The sequence below is a fragment of the Phyllostomus hastatus genome, unplaced genomic scaffold (assembly GCF_019186645.2).
Source record: "Phyllostomus hastatus isolate PE091 unplaced genomic scaffold, TTU_PhHast_1.1 phas_scaffold_39, whole genome shotgun sequence".
Lineage (NCBI taxonomy): Eukaryota > Metazoa > Chordata > Mammalia > Chiroptera > Phyllostomidae > Phyllostomus > Phyllostomus hastatus.
Genome location: NW_025334028.1, coordinates 30,249,450 through 30,261,997, shown reverse-complemented (window position 1 = coordinate 30,261,997; position 12,548 = coordinate 30,249,450). Strand labels below are relative to the sequence as shown.

General features: G+C 37.2%; 1 protein-coding gene across 1 annotated transcript in view; it reads left to right on the top strand.

The window, feature by feature from the left end:
- COL25A1 (collagen type XXV alpha 1 chain) overlaps positions 1-12,548 on the top strand; it is a 486,724-nt gene that overhangs the window by 265,083 nt on the left and 209,093 nt on the right. Inside the window, exons 3-4 of the mRNA XM_045820431.1 lie at positions 3,044-3,088; positions 5,051-5,058. Coding sequence (XP_045676387.1) covers positions 3,044-3,088; positions 5,051-5,058 — 53 coding nt within the window. The remainder of the gene's footprint in view (positions 1-3,043; positions 3,089-5,050; positions 5,059-12,548) is intronic.

The window sequence follows — 12,548 nt, the reverse complement described above, 5'->3', positions numbered from 1 at the left end:
GCACTTAACTGGTTTATCTTTTTAAAAAATTTTGATGACTATATTTTTCATTTTCAGATTTCTAAAGGGTTCTCTTTCAAATCCACTTGTTCTTTTTCTCTCCTGGTTTTCATTTAAAATCCTGCCCTTTAAAGGATGCTAATTCTTCACTTAGCTCTTAAAGCTTAATTAACATATTAGCCTTTATCTGATGCTTTCTTAAAATTAATTAATTTTACTTGGAAAGAATTTATGATATTATTGAGTACTGTCTTTCTTAGAATTAGATTTCATTATATGTTTTTGAAGTTTTTACTTTTTATTAAATTTATTAGGGTGACACTAGTTAATAAAATGATATAGGTATATAATTCTATAATATATCATCTATATATTGTATTATGTGTTCACTACTCCAAGTCATGTCTTCTTTGTTTTTGGAATTTTGGTTTATATATTAATTATGAATAGAAGAGAGGTTTTTATTTTGGTATAGTTTTCTCTGTGTGTCTGCCTGTCTTTCCTCTGTGTTCACCCTTTCTTATTTAACCATTTTATATTTGTCTTTACCTGATTGCCCAGCCTTCTAGACCAGACTTAATGTAAAATGACATTTTAGGGCTCTTGTACCAGATTTATGTTGGGGATATCATAGAATTAGGCATCAAATCAGCAGATGCTTACTTCATTTTTTGGTTGAGAGATAATGTCTTTATTCCTCAACCTTTAAGCCATACACATAAATTTTTTTGCACCATCTCTTTAGCATTTCCATGGTGCTGGCTTTAGGAGGTGAGTCTGGCCATGGGGAGGTGGCTCAGTTAGTTGAGTGTCATTCCGTGCACCAAAAGGCTACGGGTTTAATCCCCGGTCAGAGCGTGTATGGCAGGCGGCCAAGTGATGTCTCTCTCTCACACTGATATTTCTCTCTCTCTCTCTCCCTCCCTCCCTCCTTCCCCCTTCCTTCCTTTCTTTCTAAAACTCGATGAACGTGCCTCCAGTGAGGATTAAAAATAATAGATAAATAGATAGATAGGTAGGTAGATAGACAGACAGACAGACAGAGTCTGGCTCTGGTTAGAGAATTTTGGAGCATTTATTCTTCAGGAGAAGTCATGGCCACTATGCCTACTTCTAGAACCCAGCAGGCCCATGGTTTTATCTCTGTTCTCAATTTTGTATTTCTGGTCTATTTCTTATATACAAGTACTTTTTAAAATGTTTTTTTTTTCTTTTTATAATTGACCTTGTGTTTAGAGTAGAAGGAATAAATCAGAGCATAAATTCATTGCACCATCTTCACAACATGCTGCTAATGAATTTTTCATGTATATATTTTAATCTTTTCAACTCGTTTGCTTCTACAGGGCAGATATACATCTTACTCCTCACCTGTAACTCCTACTTTGCAGATCACAGACATCATCAGTATATCGTAGTTGCTAAAAATTTCGTAGTTTATTTGATTTTGTAATAGAAAAAATCTGATCTTTAATCTTACAGACATTTTACATATCAGAATATGTCAATAAAGGGGTTTGCAAATGTAAGTTTACAGTTGTGAGGACACAAAACACAGTTAATGAAGCTATTGTAATAAATCATAACCTGCATGTCTTTTTCTGTATGAACAACTATAACCCTCCTTTTGCCCCCCATATATATCTGTGTGTATGTGTGTTTGAGTGTGTGTATAGGTGTATATTTTTCATACTCATTAGGATCCCATTAGGTTTATTTACTTGTTTACATGATAGTCCTTCTGCTTCCAATCTGGCCAGGAATGTCCCAAATAGGATTAAAACCTTTTTGTATTTCAGAATACAGACAATTTCGGACTCTCCTACAAAGCTGCATCTCCTAATATTTTCGATTGATTTTATTGCTTGATTGTTTTTAACCTCTTACAAAATACGGTTGGCCGGACTTATTCTGTGTACAGGCTTGAGAGGAAACTAACTGGCCTGCTGATGTTTTCATTTCTCATGATAGTGTTTCCATGTGGAAGTTCATAGTTTGGGATCCCATTCAGGGTCTGCTGGGTGCTAAGGCCTGTGCTGCATGTGTCTTGAACTTTATAGGACTTAGAAGTCATCAGTCCAACTTAGCAGCTCGTTCTTTAAAACCAGGGAGTCCTGTATTTTCCTTGGCCTCTTTCTTCCAGCAAATATTACAAGACCTCAGTTCTTGTTGTGGGCTAATTATCCCCTTCTATTTGCTGGAACCGTAATTCAATGGGAACTGGTCCTGCACAAGGAAATGAGAGGAGAAATTATATAATTGAGAAAAATGGCTTGAGAACCATGAATGTCTAGACTCTTGTGCTAAGTCTGCTACATACTAGCTTGGTGGTCTTCATGGGCAGCTCACGGGGAAAAAAAGGTTTTTCCTACTTTTAAAATGGAATCATTATAAAGACTAAATATTTATTGAATAGAATTATGAGCTAGCCGGTTAGTAAAATGAGACCTATAGTTACTACCTAGACACTTTCTAATTAAAGGGTTGTGATTTTAACTCAGCTGGTTCTCAATTAGAGAAATTCTAATATATCAAAATTCACATGTAATAAAATAGAAATATTTGTCAGGTTATTTTCATTACTAACATATACATTTAACTAACTACCAACAAAATATTTTCAGGGGAGTCATGATGGAATTTACTGAAGAGAAACCAATCATTTGTACTTACTACTTTTAATCATTAATTATACCAAAACCTTCAGAACAGAAATTTTCCTAAGAATCATGAAACTCAACCCTACCAGCTTGCTGAGCAAAGTCGTTCTTTATTGATGGTATTCGGGCAGGATGAACACAAATTCTGAGTCTTTAGTGTCCCTATGTCACACAGGGTGGTGAGCAATCTAGCACAACTTTTACAGCGAAAGGAAGCAGAAGAGTCATGTTGACATACCAAAGATAGTGCTGCCCTTTACACACATCTCGTTCCTCTTGGGTGGGGAGTGTTCTTAGCTAGAAACAATAATAAAATATGTAGAAATTATTTAGTAGCCATTTTGGAACCAAAATTTTTTAAAAAATCAATCTTTGTATTTCAGGCCCTCCAGGGAAACGAGGTAAGAGAGGCCGAAGAGGAGAATCAGGTAAGTCTCCCTCTCAGCTGCTCTGTGTCATTCATGTTGTGCTTAGGTTACTGCATCTGCTCCTCCTAATTAATGATCGTGTTGTCCTGGTGGAGGTTGTGCATACGTGTGTAAGCCTGCCTGTGTGTATGTGTTTAAGTCTCTGCTAGACCCAGCATATTTTTCTATTTTCTTATTTTCATCAAAGGAGAAGCTAGGAAAATATTATTAGTAATTCATTTTTGGCTACTTTATTGCGTCAAGTCCATCCTTTCAGTGTATAGTGAGGGTTTCTTAGTTGCACACAGTGGGGTGACATCACCCATGCCTCCATCTTCATAGGTGGTCAGTCCACAAATGCAGCTTCTCTGTGAAAACATCTGCCTTAGGACACCAGGGCACACGTCTAGGAAAGCTTTATCATTATTTTATCCAACTGGTACAATTTTGTCATGCTTTACTCTCATTCATTTCACCGTTTGAGAGTTTTTATTCCTCTTGTATAACAATAGAAGTCTAGTGATGACAGGAGCCTTAGAAATCAATCCAGCATTTTCATTTTGTATGGAAGGACATGGAGGCGAGGTCAGTCAGGTGATTCGGCCAGGCCAGGCGGTTTTTGTGACAAGGACCTAAAACACACCCTCGTCCTAACGCCCATCTCAGTGAGTTTTTGCTTTCAGGCCAAATCCCTATATGCAAAGTGAAACAGTGGAGCCAGATACAAACTATTGTTTTGAAACCAAGATATGCAAGTCAGTGAGTTCATTGACTTTCAGTGTTTTACTTGTTTATAAAAGTCTAAGATTCCAAAACTGTAAATGACTATGTGAGGCCATTGTTTCTTACTTGCAAGTAAGAGAAAGATAATTTAAGATTTGATTCTGGTATGTGATAAATGTTATTTTCAATAAGTATTTCTCAGTATTAAAAACAATCAATTACTAAGGGTTGAAATAGTAGAAATACTTATCTACCAAAAAGAGCAAAGAGCAGATTGATTTTATTTTGTCTCATTTTCTCTTCCTTTTGAAAAAAAGATGTCAAAAAAGATGTAGAAAGGGTTTATGAAAATTCAAGAATTTGGGTAGTGTGCCTGCTTAATTACTTTAAGAGTATTCTCAAAAGTTATCCTTAAACCTCACTGAATCTAAATAATTGGAAACTCGTGTAGGTATTCCCTTCACAAAATGCAGTTTCATGAAGGAGGATGCTTTAGAAATTTGTTTTAAGGAGAAAGAAATGACAAAACATTGATGGAATCAAGTAACCAACCACTGAATCGATCTTTGTGTTAAAAGAAAGAGAATTGAAGAGGAAAAAAGTGAAAATTCTGTGCTTATACAGTGTTTTATAGAAAGTATAAAAATTAATTCCCAACTTTCTGGCTACATAGAACTAATGTTTTAATTGAACATATGGTGTGTGAACTGTTGAAATTTTCTTAGAATTTGCTGGTGTTTTGATGAGAATACATAGTTTTAAAGACATTTATGTAAACATCAGGGCTTATTCTTCTATGTATTGCTCATAAGATTGAATGAAAAACATTCTTAGAATGAATAATGAGCTTATTTCCAATTTAGAAAGTTTACAAATCAGTTCTCTATAATTAGTTTATCATTAATGACCAAAGATCCTCCTGATTCATATTTTATCTAAATTTTAGGTATAAAAATTAGAGTCTTTGCTTAAAATATATGAACATCTCAGTAATTCATAAACAGGCCTCAGGGAATCTGAACATTCCCTAAAATTTAATAAGTTTTGTATGCACATAGACGTAAATGTATTTTTCTGATATGGTGTCAAAGTGTTCATGTTCTAAAAAAAAAAGATTAAGAATCACTGACTTCTATGTCCCTTGTATTATGCTGATGATTGTGATGATGATTTAATATTTTATTTAATTTAATGTTCTGCATATTCACTAATTCGTCTCTCCCTTTTTCTTACCTCCTCCACCCACCCCTCACCATCTAGGTCCTCCTGTAAGTATCTTTGCTCCATTTTCGCTCTTCTGCATTAATCAGGATCATGTATGTTGAAACTTGATTAAAACCTCAGTCTATATTTCAATTAGAAAAATGTTACTGACCTTTCAAGAGTACTTCACTTTGGGAAATTATTTTTAAAGTACATACTTTTGTGGTCATGTGATATGTTGGAGTGTAATATGTGTCAACTAAAAAAAGCTTTTATTAATGTCATCACAAACCAATTACTCTCTTGGGACTGTTGAAATAACTTATAAAGTTCCTAATATTAAATGCTTTTCCTGGAATTCTGAGGGGGTTTTTTTGCAAGCAAATCTCCAAGCTCTTTCGCACCTCTTTCTTCATCTGTTTAAACTTGTATCTGAAGTATTTGCATTTGCCAGTCCACCAAAGGTAGATGGCAACATGATCATGGAAATGATACCCCCCGTGGGCTTGGTCCGGCACTCCCCCTTAGGCGTCACTCCCTTTGATGTCTGCTGGAGTTTTGCCTGCATGGAGAGCACTAGACGGAGCCCTTGGGGAGTTGCACTTTCTTTTTTCTTTCCTCGAGTAGGTCATAGCAGCAGCATTCCAGTCTGCTTTGCACCCACAGGAACAGATTATCTTGTCAGCTTTGAGTTAGATGTGTTTTTGAGTAATATCCTGGATATCTGCTGTCTGACCTCAGTGTTTGTACTGTGTGCTGTATGTTTATGGTAGCGATGATCATTGGCCTTGAGCTATTTTCTCATCTCCAGTAGCCACTTTGCTCCAGGTTTCACAGACTCCACATTGGCAACTTATCTGACGGGCAAGCATGGTCCAGGGAGAGGGGCTTAGCTTATACTCATTTACTTCATTCAGAGGAAGCATTGGCTTCCAAATATCTTTTGCAGTCTTCCTGCCACATTCAAGGATGGAGCATAAATCATGTTGGAAGTGATTGTGCTTCTGTAACTGACTTCCAGTTCTTGCTTAATGCTAGGCAGATGGCATACTCCAGCCCTTGGAGCCTGATGCTTTGGCTTCTTACTTAAGCCTCCGTCTTTAAAACTAGAAACAAACCACTACTACACAGAGGAAACTGTGGAGATTACAGCCAGAATAGAGTGTTCAAGGCTTCTTTTGGGGATGTTAGTATTAGGCAGGCCAAGAGGTAGTTAAATCTCATTTCTGCCTTAGGGAGACTTTCGGGATTCTAGTATTTCCTCTTTGGCCCTTCACAAATTTAGCAACCATATCACTCTCGCTTTCTTGGGGATATCTATTGATCCAGGTTCTTTATCTAAATATCTCAATTTTTCTTCCTTCTGTTATTATATATATATATATAAAGAGGACTAACACGTTTGAAGTCTCTAGCTTCAAATAGGCAGGCCATGTTCTACTTCAGGCCACTTAATGCTTTCAGTTTGTCTCACAGCCACCCTCTGATGTTACCAATCTCATTGTTTAGGGAGGAAACTGAGACTCAAAATTGCACAGCCAGAAAGGGTTTGCAAAACTGAAATTCACTCAGATATGTCTGATTTGAAATGTTTTCTGTTTACCACATTATCCCAACTCCTTATGAATTATAAATGTGTTTTAACATGAATCATTGGTTGGTACACAGGTTTGGCAGGCCATGGGTCAAATGATTTCCTTGATATAAATAATTATATGAATAAAAGCATGACCAAGAAATGTATAAAACTAGCCCTGGCTGGCGTAGCTCAATGGATTGAGCGCGGGCTGCGAGCCAAAGTGTCACAGGTTCGATTCCCCGTCCGGGTACATATAGTATTTGGGTCCCCATATCACGGGGGCCTTTGTGGGCAAAATACTTTGTAATGAAATCCTCTTTAGCTTCCAATTCCTAACCGCCCCCCCCATATATGATTTTCAAGAACTACTTGCTTTTCATCAAATTTTGCTTTAGACTAAGTGGCTTTATAAAATGTGTCCAGTATGTTTCTTGCATCTGAACAAAAATTAATAAACAGTGCCATTTATTATGATTAAATAGACTGATCAATTTTGTTTATTTAGATGCACTATCCAATTATTGACAACTGTAACTTGCAGCTTCCTATTTTTAGCATCATTTAATTTTATGTGTATTTTTCTTTCTGCTTCTTTTTCATAAACTGAACTTTGATTTTTAGAAAATTTTATTTTCCTAGTTTTGTTTTTAAAAAAATTATTTATTTTATCCCTACAAATAAAATTGGATAGAATATCAAGGCTTATGCTACCATTTTAATGGCTTAAACGTAAAGCATGAAGGTACTTTGAGAAATTAATTAGTCTTGCTTGTCTTGCTTCTGATGAGCAATTGTTGGCACAGAACCTCTATCAAGTAAACTCCCCCAATTTCCTTCTAGCCTGAGCTTCTGTGGTCCTATGACTTGTACTGAAGTACAACTTGGTGGTCCTGATGACTATTTTCTTGTCATTCGTTCTCAATAGTGCTCAATAGTGCAAGAGATGGCATCAGGGCACTCTGATGTTGGCTGATAAACAAACAAACAAATGGTACATTGGTTGGCCTGAGGGACAGTGACAGATTTCTTTGTGTTTGAGAGTCACAATTTTTCATTGCCCTCTTGAAGTAATACTTTCAAGTAAGATTAAAAAAAAACTTAATGATAAAATATAATTTAGGGACCTTACTTTTACATCTTCAATGGTATAATTTGGAACAAATTGTTTGAAATTGTTTCAAATTGTTGAAATTTGGTATAACTAGAATTATGTATAGCTAAAGCATTTCTTTTGTCAGTTTGTATGTCTTGCATATTGGTATCATTTATAATTTAAAAGTTGAAATAAAACTTCATGTAGATCCTGTAAATCAATTTGCTCTTTAGAAAGCTGTTCATCTTATTATTTAGCCTTACCATTTTGACAAAAAGAGTACTACCACAAGTTTCTCTGCTATAAAAAGTTGCAAAGGAGCACTTTTATGATAATGTATGTAATTTATTTTATGTTAATATCAGGTGCTTTTTTCTATTTTTTACTCATAAAGGTAACATGTATTAAAACATTGATTTAAAAGAGTGATTTTCAACCAGCATGCAGTAGCACTCTGGTGTGCCCCAAGAATGTTTAAAACATGCAGTGCCTGATCATTTATTTAGTCAGGCTACTTGACCTCTTTTCTCTAGACTGCCAAATTAGAAAAATGACAATAGCTAATACAATAGTAGCTGTCCAGTGTGAATGAATCAAAATTACACCTATTTCTTTTGTCAACTTGGAAAAAAATATATTTTTTGGTGTGCTGCAGAATTTTACTAGTCAGTTTTTGTGTGCCATGAGATGACAAAGGTTGAAAATCAATGTGCTAAAGGAGTCTGTTCAAGTGCTTTGAGCAGCCAGCTTGGATAGCAAAAATGCATTTGCTGAAATGATTTGTCCGACCATTATGCTATCTGACTCCAAATGGCATGAAATGGTACCTTTTATTTTGTATAAAATAGATTCATGGTTTTTTTTAAGATTTCATTTATTTATTTTTAGACAGAGGGGAAGGTATAGAGAAAGAGAGGGAGAGAAACATCAATGTGTGGCTGCCTCTTGCGTGCCTCCCCACCGGGGGCCTGACCCACAACCCAGGGAGGTGCCTTACTGGAATTAAACTGGTGACCCTTTGGTTTGCAGGCCAGTGCTCAGTCCACTGAGCTATACCAGCCAGGGCGTCATGTTTCAATAAGAAGCAAAAAACATGATCAAATTTACAAAATGACAGCAGGGTTTTCAAATATAGCAAATTTTGCATGAACTTTGACCCCTTTTAGGGTCAGTGGGGGATGTTGTGTTTCCATCCTTTTGTCCAAAAATAAAGAGCTGTTCCAATATTCACAGGTAACAGAATCAAACAAGTCCTATAACTGTAGCCAGAAAAGAGTCAGAAGACTGATTTTAAATGGCTTTTTTATTCATATCAGTCTATCAAGCCTTATAATTGTGCTTGACTGACAGAGGTATATTACTGTTGGTAGCATAAACCCTTAGTGGTGTGAATGCGATGCTGTGGTGCAGCCTGCTCTGTTTCATCCAGCTTCAACAATTGTCAGCTGGATATGAAGCCCAGAATCTTATAGATGGATGAGTGAAGCAGACTTAGCCAAGTTAAACCTACAATGCTACTGCTGCCAATGTGGTAGATGAATTAGGAAAAGGAATCTTTGCAGAACTCTTAAATGAGAAACTCTGTTATCTTTACTTCATATTGAAAAAAACAATGTGACTTTTAAGTCAATGAGAAATCTTTTCCAGATATCCTAATAACTACAATTTATAGTAACTACCTACCACATCACTTTACATACTAGTTCTCCCACCAGCTCTGGGAACTAGAGATTCGTTGTACCTATTTTACACAGAAGGAAACTGAGGTAAGTTAAGTAGTTTTCTTTTTATCTTTTTCTTTTTTAAAATTATTTTATTGATTATGCTATTACAGTTGTTCCATTTTCCCTCTTCACTCCCTCCACCCTGCACACCCTCTCCCACCCACATTCCCCCCTTTAGTTCATGTCCATGTGTCATCTACATTTCCCATACTATTCCCCCCCCCTCTATTTTCTACCTACCATCTATGCTACTTATTCTCTGCACCTTTTCCCCCTCTCTCCTCCTCCCACCCTCCTGTTGCTAACCCTCCATGTGATCTTCATTTCTGTGGTTCTCTTCCTGTTCTAGTTGTTTGCTTCGTTTCTTTTGGTTTTGTTTTAGGTGTGGTTGTTAATAATTGTGAGTTTGCTGTCATTTTACTATATATGTTTTTTTTTAATGTTCTTTTTCTTAGATAAGTCCCTTTAACATTTCATACAATAAGGGCTTGGTGAGGATGAACTCCTTTAACTTGACCTTATCTAAGAAGCACTTTATCTGCCCTTCCATTCTGAATAAAAGCTTTGCTGGATAGAGCAATCTGGGATGTAGGTCCTTGCCTTTCATGACTTGGAATACTTTCCAGACCCTTCTTGCCTGAAAGGTCTCTTTTGAGAAATCAGCTGACAGTCTGATGGGAACTCCTTTGTAGGTTACTGTCCCCTTATCTCTTGCTGCTTCTAGGATTCTCTCTTTCATTTTTACCTTGGCTAATGTAATTATGATGTGCCTTGGTGTATTCCTTCTTGGGTCCAACTTGTTTGGGACTCTCTGAGCTTCCTGGACTTCCTGAAAGTCTATTTCCTTTGCTAGAATAGGGAAGTTCTCCTTTATTATTTGTTCAAATAACTTTTTCACTTGATGCTTTTCCTCTTCCCCATCTGGTATCCCTATAATTCAGATGTTGGAATGTTTAAAGATGTCCCGGAGGTTCCTAAGCCTCTCCTCATTTTTTTGAATTCTTATTTGTTCATTCTTTTCTGTGTGGTTGTTTCTTTTTTCCTTCTGGCCCACTCCATTGATATGAGACCCAGCTTCCTTTCCATCACTATTGGTCCCTATGGTTTTTTTTTTCATTTCACTTATTGTAGCCTTCATTTTTTCATCTAATTTGCTACCAAAATCAAGCAATTCTGTGAGCTTCCTGATCACCAGTGTTTTGAACTGTGCATCTGATAGGTTGGCTATCTCTCGGTCGCTTAAAAGGATGGGTTCTGGGGCTTTCTTTTGGTCTTCTGTTTGAGCCATCTCTTTTTATTTTTTTTGGTCTAGTTGCACTTGTTATGGTGAGGGGAAGAGTCTTAGGTGTTCACCAGGGTGTGGCACCCCAGTCACTGGGTTGTGACGTTGTATGTGGGGTTGGGGTCGAGAGGGAACAATGGCACTTGCTCCATCCTCCTGGGACCTCAGTCCCTTCTGCACTTCCCCTGAGCAAACTGGGCCCCTCTGCTGCCAATTCCCATGTGGGTGGGCTTGTGCACATTGTGGGGCCCTCCAAGGACCTCTCTTGTGAGGCTGGGTGTCTCCCCGTGTGTCCCAACTCCCACAGGTGTCCTCAATCAGTGTCCTGAGGCTCTATTTCCCAGCACTGGGATCCTGGGTTGTTCGCACTGCCTTGCTTTACAATTGCTGCCTCACTGGGTCTGCCAGTTGCCACCCCTCTGCCGGGGTCTACCAGCTGCTGCTTGAGCACTCAGTGTCCACCCGCTGTGGTCCTGCATGCCCCGGATGCCTTACGTGCCTGGTCCCAATGCTCTCTGCTCTCTGTGCTACGACCGGCGCCTGGCTGCCCAACTCCGCCCCTCCTACTGGGCTGGATGAATGCGTCTATTTCAACTTCTTGCTTGTCTGACTTCAATTCAGATCAATTTTCTGTCAGTTCTGGCTGTTATTCTATTTCTAAATTGTTGTTGTCTCTATCTTGGTTGTGCGAGGAGGCATGGTGCGTCCACCTATGCCTCCATCTTGGCCGGAAGTCTCAAGGTAAGTTAAGTAGTTTTCTATGGATTCACATTTAGTAGGAGGCAGAACCAGAGTTTGAACCCAGGCCTATCTCTCTTCAAAGCTCATTTGCCCCTAGATTTAAACAAGATTTTTTTCAGGTACATAAACTTTAATTGTGTTACTGTTCTCTTTATAGCTATCTTTTTTATTGCATTTTATTCTACCATCTACTATCTATGGTTCATTTTAACCTTTTCTTAGTTGTCTATAGAACTTGCATTTTATAAGTGCTTTTTCACGCTGCCAGTTATTCAAGACAAACTTTTAATCATCCAATTCTCATCTACCAGAAGTAAATTGTGTGGAGGTATAATCTTTGGCTCTTGAATCAAGAAAATAGAATATAGCCCTGACTGGTATGGCTCAGTGGATTGAGTACTGACCTGCAAACCAAAGGGTCACTGGTTCAATTCCCAGTAAGGGCACATGACTGGGTTGTGGGCCAGCTCCCCAGTAGGGGGCATGCAAAAAGCAACCACACATTGATGTTTCTCTCCCTCTGTTCCTCTTCTCTAAAAATAAATAAATGAAATCTTTTTTTAAAAAGAAAACAGAATATAAAATTATCATGTTTTTCAGCAAATTTTCTTTAATTGCTTTAATTATTATATTCCTGCTTAATTATTAAAATGTTTTTATTTGTACTCAAAGCATGTACTTTTGAAGTATATTTTATTCATTATGCTATTAAAGTTGTCCCAATTTTTTCTCCCCTTAAATTATTTTTTCTATAACAATAAGGTGGTGTTGTTTATCTTGTAGTAGGCAGTATTGCTATAAAATACCAGTGTAGCTACAAAAAGTCAGACATAGTCAACATAGCAAACAAAAGAAATAAACAAAACAAATCTGGAGAATTAATTTGTTATAAAGGCTGTTTGGAGACAGAGTTATAGTAGAATGACCTTAGGCTGTTGGATGGGTAATTCATTTTGGGACCTTGCACACCAGTTTGTCTCCTGGAACAAATGGTAGGAAAAGAGAATATAACTATAATTCTTACACAGAATAGATTTTCTAGTGTCTTTTCATGTCTTCTGTTTTGAGTGGTTTAAGCTACCATGTTTGAAGAAGGAACTGTGTTCCATGGCAATTTGTTTCAATGCTTCCTCTGA